The sequence below is a fragment of the Miniopterus natalensis genome, chromosome 17, assembly GCF_054644295.1.
Source record: "Miniopterus natalensis isolate mMinNat1 chromosome 17, mMinNat1.hap1, whole genome shotgun sequence".
Taxonomy (NCBI): Eukaryota; Metazoa; Chordata; class Mammalia; order Chiroptera; family Miniopteridae; genus Miniopterus; species Miniopterus natalensis.
Window position 1 is genome coordinate 13,288,407 of NC_142097.1, and position 9,351 is coordinate 13,297,757.

The 9,351-nt window shown below is 45.5% G+C and overlaps 1 protein-coding gene across 1 annotated transcript; it reads right to left on the minus strand.

The window, feature by feature from the left end:
- Positions 1 to 623: 623 nt before the first annotated feature.
- Positions 624 to 1,571, minus strand: LOC107527972 (olfactory receptor 3A10). The gene has a single exon (XM_016200877.2). The coding sequence runs from the start codon at positions 1,569 to 1,571 to the stop codon at positions 624 to 626; it is 948 nt and encodes a 315-aa protein (XP_016056363.2).
- Between the last annotated feature and the right edge of the window lie 7,780 nt (positions 1,572 to 9,351).

The window sequence follows — 9,351 nt, forward strand, 5'->3', positions numbered from 1 at the left end:
TTTTTTTTTTTAATTGATTTTAGAGAGAGGAAGGAAGAGAGAGAGAGAAATATCGATGTGAGAGAGAAACATTGATCAGCTGCCTCCCACACATACCCTGACCAGGGACTAAACCCACAACCTGGGTATGTGCCCTGACCAGGAATCGATCCTACAACTTTTCGGTGCACAGGACAACACTCCAGCCAACTGTGCCACACCAGCCAGGGCCCAGGTTTATTTTCTGAAGAACAATCTTTAAAAACCAGACCCCATGCTCTGGTACAAATATGCTTCATCTTAAAGGCAGGGTAAGGGAGCAAACATTTTGTTTTTATTAAGAGTTTCAATATATTTCCATTGAACAGTCGTTAAATTTAAAAAATACAACCTAGCTGATTTGTGTCCCGTTTCCTGACCCACATTATAATTCCCCCCATCTGTCTTGAATCCAGCAACTTAGATACGCTTTTCCCTAGGCGCCAGCCTTTCCCTCCAGTCCAAGGCAAACCGCATCCTCCCTGGCCCGTGGTAACTACCTTCCTCGCATCCCTCAAGCCACCCTGGCAACTCCCCCTGCCCACACGGGGCCTTCAGCATCAGAAAGTGTTGGGCGGGTGCTCGAGGGGCGTCCTGAGGCCTTCTCATTCGGGGGGCCTCTTTCCTGTCAGCACCCTCTTCAGGGCGCCCTGCACGTCAGGGTTCCGGAGGCTGTAGATGACGGGGTTCAGCATGGGGCTGATGACAGTGTTGAGGATCCCAATCCCCTTGTCTTTGTCCGAGGCCGAGACCGAGCCCAGCCGCATGTAGCTGAAGAAGCCGGTTCCGTAAAAGATACAGACGACGGTGAGGTGGGAGCCGCACGTGGACAAGGCCTTCCTCCTGCCCGCCGCCGAGCCGATGCGCAGCACGGCAGCCCCGACGTGCGCATAGGACACCGAGATCAGGAGCATGGGGATCGCCCCCATGAAGGTGGCCCCCACGAAAAGCAGCTGCCCGTTGAGGCGAACGCTAGAGCAGGAGAGCTGGAAGAGGGGTGGGAGGTCGCAGTAGAAGTGGTTGACCACATTGGGGCCGCAGAAGTCCAGCGTGGACACAGCCACTGTGTGCGTCAGGGCGTTGGCGAGGGAGATGGTGCCGCAGGTGCACAGCAGGCCCCCCTGCACCGCACGGCTCATGCGGGCGCTGTAGGTGAGGGGCTGGCAGATGGCCAGGTAGCGGTCATAGGCCATGGCTGTGAGCAGGTGGCAGTCCACCCCGGCCAGGAGGTGGAAGAAGAAGAGCTGTGCAATGCAGGCCGCATAGGGAACTGCGCACTGGCGGGCCAGGAGACATGCCAGCATTGGAGGGACAGTGACAGTGATGCATCCAATGTCCAGCAGAGACAGGCTCCCCAGGAAGTAGTACATGGGGGTGTGGAGTTTGGGCTCCACCAAGATGGCAGCCAGGATGCTGACGTTGCCCCCGACTGTGACTGCGTAGGCAAAGAGGAAGACCGCAAAAAAGATGGGCTGCAGGTTTATGTCCTCTGTTAGGCCAAGAAGGATGAACACAGTGACAGTTGTCCTGTTCCCCCAGGCACCTGGCTCCATAGGCCCTGCTGAGGGCTGTAGTGGGAGGAGGAGACTTGAATCTGCCAAAGGGGGAGAGAGGCACACAGTGAACTCAATCCATGCCTACGGGATGCTAAGGTTATGTGCCATGAGCACCCACCAATGGGAATAGATGCCAGCCTGGAGCTTAGCAGGCTCCTGGAGGCCCCTCCCATGCCAGGCGTGAACCCTTTAGTTGCTGGTTCAGGCTGAGATCCAGGGGATCCCAGGGAAGGGACTGGAGGAGAGAGAGCTGCTCTAGGGAGCCAGGACCATGGTTGTTTACCAATATGATATGATTTAGCATTTTAACAACTAAGGTCATTATCAGTGTATAGCGACTGAACAGCCGCTCAGTGAGTAAATGATGTATGAGCTTCTAGAAAGTACAACATAGGAGAGTCGCAGCATAGAAAAAGGTAGGACAAGAGCTCATGAACTAAAAATGAGACATGAGAAAGAGCAATAGCTGATTTTTAAAAAGCAAGTTGCAAGAACCTTAACATATTCTCAGACCCAATCACAAGCACTGTATTTCCACTGTGAAAGGCTGTGCTAACTAAGACTCCTTTAATATGCCAAAAAAAAAAAAAAAAAAAGTGATACAAAGAAGAGTGAGCCAAGAAAAGAGCAAGGAGCAGAACAAAGTAAAAGAGACTCACAGAGGCTAATGATGGAAGACACGAAGGCAATTTGACAAAGGACAAAGGACTGGCACCATGTTAAAAGTATAAACTATGAGCACTGTGCTCAGCACTCCATATTTACATTCCCACCTAATTCTTACAGAACTCTGTAGGGTAGCCACTCTCATGTCTTTGTAATCAGGACCCTGAGGTTGGAAGGGGTGACAAGTAGCCCAAGGTTGTAAAGCTCGTGGCCGAGCTCCAACTCAGGACTGTCTGATGCCCGGAGCCTACTCCTTGAGACAGTCATCTCTTCCTCACACCTCTTATCTTCCTGTCTCAGAGCTGGAGAGAAGATAAGTTTCTCCCCATGTCAGTCTGTCCCCTGCACCCAATCTCTCCCTAATGCTGGGAAGCCCAGCAAAGTGTAGCATTTGGGGTCAGGAGGAGTAATAAGAGAGCGTTTCCTGGAGGTGGTGGAATCAGAGTGACAGCCAGTGACGGGTAACATTTATCGAGCACTTTCTATCCAAGTTACTCCTTCAACCTACACACAGATCGTATAAGGTAGTTAATACCAACTGAGACCTAATTAGATCCTACTATGTGTCAAGAACCATTCTAAGTATTTTACAGGTATCATCTTCTTTAATTCTCAAACAATCCTATGAAGTAGATACTATTATACTATTGTAGCCCCCATTTTACAAATAGGAAACGGAGGCACAAAGAGGTAAGGTAACAGGCAGCTAGAGAGTGGCAGAGCCGGATTCAAACCAGGCAGTCCGGTGTCAAAGTCAATGCTCTTAAATGCTTTCATCCTTTGAAAGAGCGTGAACGGGTGATTTGTGCAGCTATTGAGTGGTGGAGCTAGCGTTTAAGCTCAGGAGTGTGTTCAAAGGCAGCAGGGAGGTTCATCAGGAGCACCCCAAACCCTGCCACCTCTGCGACAGCCAGTTTGTTGATACAGTTTATTTGCTCTGGTGGAAGGCAGGGGTATTTGTAGGAAGCCCTCGTCAATGTAGGAAATGGATTCTCCTAGTTTAGCATTAAGGCGAGCCCAGTTTGGGTTTGAAACCATAGAATGACACAGAACAGTGTCACGTAGCAGTGTCACACGGCACAGTGCCAAGAGTTCAGCCTTGCTTTGAGCAGCAGCTACATCTCTCCATTCCTTTGTCCACTCCCCGCTTCTGCAGTCACCTCCTACCCTGTCTGTCCACACAAAGTTCAGCTGACCCACGGTCCTCTGGTCCAATTTTCCCTTTTCTCCACAAAGCTCTCCCCGTCTCTTACTCAAAAAGGAAGGAAATGAGGAGGCCTGGAGAGATGGGAAGGTGCCCGGGGCCTTACCTTTCTGGGAGCACTCTGGGTAGAGTTCCTGGGTGGGGTTTCTTGTAGACAGGGGAGTGAGTGTGTGCTGACCCAAGGTGGCCTGTCTCCAAAGGGCTTATGAAGGCAGTGAGGCAGGGGCCTAGAGAGTCTGTCCTGATGCTTTCTCCATCTGGGATCTAACAAGCACCTAGAGGTCTTAAAAATTGCCCCGTCCCCCAGGGATTGTACAAGAAGCCCAAGGCAGATGAACCACCTCATTCCTTAAGGGTTTCTTTCACCTGCCTGGTGTTTTGCACTCTATTGAATAAACATTCAATTCGTGACATCATTCTAGGCTCTTAATGTCTCTGAGAAAGGAAGAAAGATGTAGTCACCATATTACAGATGGTAAAAATAAGATCCAAAGGGTTTATATGACTTGCCAAAGCCAGAGAGGGGGTCCATGGTGGAGCTCAGGCTGGGGCCCAGATAAGCTGATTTTGGTACTTTTTTTCTCATTATTTTCTCATGTTTGGTTTTTTAATCTTTTTTTTTTTTTTTTTTTTGCTTGCCCAGCCAGGCATGGCTCAATGGTTGAGTATTGACCTAGGATCCAGGAGATTGAGGTCCAATTCCCGGTCAGGGCACATGCCTGGGTTGCGGGCTCCATCCCCAGTCAGGGGCATGCAGGAGGCAGCCGATCAATGACTCTCTCATCATTGATGCTTCTGTCTCTCTCCCTCTCCCTTCCTCTCACTGGAATCAATAAAGACATATTTTTTAAAATAAAAAAATAAAGTATATCTTTTAAAAATTGAGCTAACTAAGGTTTATAATTTTATTTGTCACCTCCTCTTGATTACTACATCCAAGACTTTGTCTAATGCAAGGTCACAGGATGTTTCTCCTATTTTTTGTAGAAATTATATTAGTTTTAGGGAGGGGTTGGGGTGTGGAAAAGCACAAAAGAAAACTGAGGTTCAAACACTAGAGACCACAGCCGAACACCAATTTCAGGACCAGAGGCCAATTTCAGAAAAAGAAAGTTCAGAGTTATGCAGAAATGTGATCAGAGAGAATGTTTTCCAGATCTTTTTTTAAAATCCTCACCCAAGGATATGTATTTATTGATTTTAGAGAGATGAAGGGAGGGAGAGAGGAGCCATCAATGTGAGAGAGAAACATTGATCGCTTGGCTCCCTCACGGGCCCCGACTGGGGATGGAACCCGAAACCTGGGTATGTGTCCTGACCGGGAATTGAACCTGAGACCCTTCAGTGCACAGGACGACCCCCAGCTAACTAAGCCACACCAGCCGGGGCATGACTATATATTAATAACTAACATTGTTATAGCACTTTGACACACTGACTGGATTCTCTGAGAACAGAGACTGAGTTTTTTTCTGTGCCCCATTGTCCAGCACAGTGCTGGACATTGACTATTACTTGAATAAACATTTGTTAGGTGAACAAATAAGTTTTTAAAACTTTTACATACAATTCTTAATTTAAATCTTATATGAATATTGCAAGATAATCAGGCCTGGTTTTCAATGCCTGAAGGTTCTGTAGGTAAGTGATTGTTTAACTTTGGGGCTTTATAATAAGCTGTGCATAACTATCATTGTAATTAATATATATTTATTATAACTTGTGTGTATTATAAGTTCCTTGAGAACAGGTGTTAAACCAGTACAAGTAGACATTTTTGACAATTGAACAAATCAATTATTAACATAATGATTTGTTAACAAAAGAAACGATTGAGAGGTCAGAGAAAGACAAATACCATATGATCTCACTAGTATGTGGAACCTAATAAACAAAATAAACCAATGAGCAAAATGGAACTAGAAGCATGGATACATGGAACAGGCTGGCCAGTGCCCAAGGGGAGGGGGGTGGTGACTGGATAAAGTGAGGGATTAGCTAAACAACTTACGGGCATACCCCACGGCCACGACCAATAGTGTGGTGAAGGCCAAGGGAGGGGGAGGCTAGGGAGGGGGGAGGTGGGCAAAGGGGGAGACACTTGACACAATGTCAACATTAAAACTTTTTAATAAAAATAAAATTTTACAAAAGAGAAATGACTGGGAAGTGACAATTACCAAGAATTCAGCACTTACTTACTATATTCTAATATCATACTTCTCTCTCTCCCTTCCTCACCACAATCAATTAAAAAAATAAAACCCACCTAATTCTAGAGATTTTTTCATTGGCTCTTGCCTCTAGATTTAGTCTTTCAATCCAGGGAATACATAATAATAATAATGCTAATAATTATTATCATACTAACAACAACAATAATAACTCACAAAGCAGACACATCACTGTGGCCAGTGACGGTCCGATCCCCAGGCGTGGAGGGAGCGCACCTCCGCATTGTGCTGGTGGCCTTGGAGGGCCTTGAAGCCGGGAGGGGCTGAGTGGCCTTGTTTTGAATTTTCTCCCCTCTGCTCCAGCGTTTGTGAACGTCCCCCCTCGCCCTGTAAGCTCCTCAGTGGTGGGCCTGGGGACCCCGAGGTTTGGCAAAGCTGTCGGTGCCACCCACCCAGGTGCTACTTCCCAGCCCCCTTTCCTCCTCCCCCCGCCTCCTGTCACCACCCTCCCCACCCCATCTGCAGCTCTTTCGTTGTCAAACAAAACTAAAACGAGACCCAAATCTCCCTTAGTATTTCGTTTTTCCCCTGGCTATCTCAGCGACACCGGGTCTTCTCCTAACCAGGTTCTTTGTCCCGTGGAGAAGAGGAATGAAATTCACGGTCACGGACAACAGAAGAGCAAGGGAGAGGGTGCAAAGGTTTATTGCGGAGAGAAAGCAAAGCTCCGGTTGCATGAGAGGGGTCCCGAAAAGGGCTCCCCTGAAGCTCACTAGTCTGGGGGTTTCTATTTCCTACATTTGTTCTCACTGGCTCCTTCTAAGAATTCTACCTTAGTAACAGCCATTCCCTCTTTGGTTTTGGTTTCCCACTTCAGGGGGTCGGGTGTTGGGCAAACTTGGTTTTCTCATATCCTGTTTGCCCAGAACATTTCACCTTGGCGTGGTTCATTTCTCCTCGGAGTCCCCAACCCTAAACTGCCTGGCTATTTCTGACTCCTCGTGAGTACATTCTTCTTCCAGTCACAGCCAACTTCTCCAGAGAGGTGTCTTAATCTGTGTTTCATTCCTGATTTCTAGTTCATTCTATGATCCCACTGCAATCATCTGTCCCACCACTCCTCTCAGGGGGCCCTGGAAGAGGCCACACTCTGCCAGGAATGACCTCTCCCTAGTCATCTTGACCAGTGCCCATCATTTTCGACACGTGGCTCAGTCTCCATGTCTTCCAGGCTGCCTTTCCTCAACACCTCCACTCCCCTGCCACGGAAGATTTTACCCTCGCTGAGCTCGAAAGCCACCTAACACGCAGCTACCTACCCGCGCTCCGGTAACCCAGCCTGTAGGGCTCCCTCTGATACCAGGGAATCACCCTGAGGCCGGAGCTTGTGTTTTACTCTTATCTCAATACTTAGTATTATTCCTGCTATTTTTTAGGTGCTCAGTAAATGTTTTCTGAATCAATTAATAATTTTTAAAATATGTTTTTATTGATTTCAGAGAGCGGAAGGGAGAGGGGGAGAGAGAGAGAAACATCAATGATGAGAGAGAGTCATTGACCGGCTGCCTCCTGCACACTCTTTCCTGGGGATCGAGTCCACAACCCGGGCATGTGCCCTGATCGGGAATCAAACCATGGCCTCCTGGTTCATGGGCCCACATTCAACCACTGAGTCACACCAGCCGGGCTGAAGCAATTAATAATTTAATATAGTTATGCTTTTATAGAAATATGTCAAGTACCATTTAGTATCAGGTCCAATTAAGTGACAAGGCTGTAGCTCTTTCTTCCCCTAGGTAATGCCTACCTGTTGAGACCGTCTTCCTTAAAACAAGACAATGATTCATCCCACTAGTGTTACTTGAGTACCTCTTATGGAGTGGTAGAAATTTCCTGTATTGTAAGTTTAGAGTTCACATAGAACCACAAAATTCTAGGAAACATATGTTACAGATAAAACCTTTTTTCCATAGTGTCAAATGTCCCCAAAACTAGAACATCAAATGCCTAGAGCAAGAATGACAAACTCAGATGCCTACAAGGTCCAGGCAGGCGATGTGGTCTGGCGGAGACTCTGATAAACTGGAGAGTACTTGCTGTCTCCAAAGAGGGCCATGGAAATAGCCCTAGATGACTGCCAACAGATGAGAATGAGGGTCCACTGTTCACACATGTCCTTTTCCAAGAAGAGCTGGAAACCAAGGGAAGTCTGATGGTTTTTATTTAAGTACCGTAAACTATGTTTCTATGCTTTGGTTACAGCTAGGGGTCTATTAGCTTGCGAACTCTGTAAGACACAGAGAAATTATTCTTTTTCATTGTTTTCCTAAGTGCAAATGTTCCTAATTATCAGAATTGTAAATTTGTGTGGACTCTTTCCCCAGGGTTCCAAGTGGTGTGTGGGCGTCTCAGAGCTTCTCCGCAGCCAGCTGCTGTAGAGCAGGCAAATGCCACCCTTCCTTGTGCAACTTGCCTGCTTGACCCCCCGAAACACTCTGAATAACTTCTGTCTGCCTCCTGACAAGGGAAATGCAACACCCTGTTTCACAGGATCTTAATTTGTTTATTCTAAACAAGACAGAACAAAAACACTTGAATAATTGAAGAGTTATACCTCGTTCCAGAATGGGAAAACCAGTAATTCAAAGGTGTCAATTCTTCTTAAATTTATACATTGAGACTATCTTGGTAGAACTTTACAAGTGGGTTTAAAATATTAACTTAGAAGGAAGATTATATGAGAGTAAGCAGCTGCAGAAATAGGTAGGCTGGGACATGCCAATGCTAGGGAAAGAAGAGTAACAAGAAAGATCTAACAACTACATATTGCTCTGCATTGTAATGATGAAAAAGTGTAGTGCTGGGAAAGACCGTCCAACAACAGGCCCATAACTATAAAGATATTTAGCAGATGGCAAAGGTATCCTTTCATATCAGTGGAGGGGGGGATCAATGAATCTATCTATTCAAAAATTTTAAAAGGTTCTTTGTTGGTGCAAAACCAATACCAGATACAAAAACTTTATAGAAGAAAAGATTGTGTAATTTAAACTTCTGTATGGCAAAAAAGAAGATCACATGTGCAATATTCATGAGACAAAGATTCAGTATCATTCATAAGAGTACTTCCAAATTTATGAAAGAGACATACATATTTATGTCTCTATATATTTATTATATATTTATATATGTCTATATTTATAATATATAAGTATATATTATAGTATATTTAGAAATAACTATTTCTAGAAATATATATATTTCTAAGATGTTTGTCTTTGTGTGTGTATGTATATATACACACTTTCCTGGTGATTAACTTAGAATTACATTTGTCCTATCATACTGGCAAAGATAGACTTGCTTGTGGAGGTGTTAATTTGCTCAACCTTTTCTGAATATCACTTTGGCAATAAGTTCTCAAGTGCCTTGGAAAGTTCATATCCTTTGACCCAGAAAGTCCATGCACAAGAGTGTGCACAGACGAATGCTCACTGCGTGCAACAGAAGTATCTGCACCAACGCAGATTCACTGATGGAGGGTGTTGGATCCATTGTGTGCCATCCATTCAAAGGATTACTATGCAATCATAGGAAAAGATGAGGAAGGCCTACATTTAGTGTCATGGGAAGATGTTCACCTATATTAAGTGAAAAAAGAGGGTGACAGTTTAGGTATAGAATAATTCTATTTTTGCAAATTTGTATTAAGTATGAAAATTTTTTAACAATT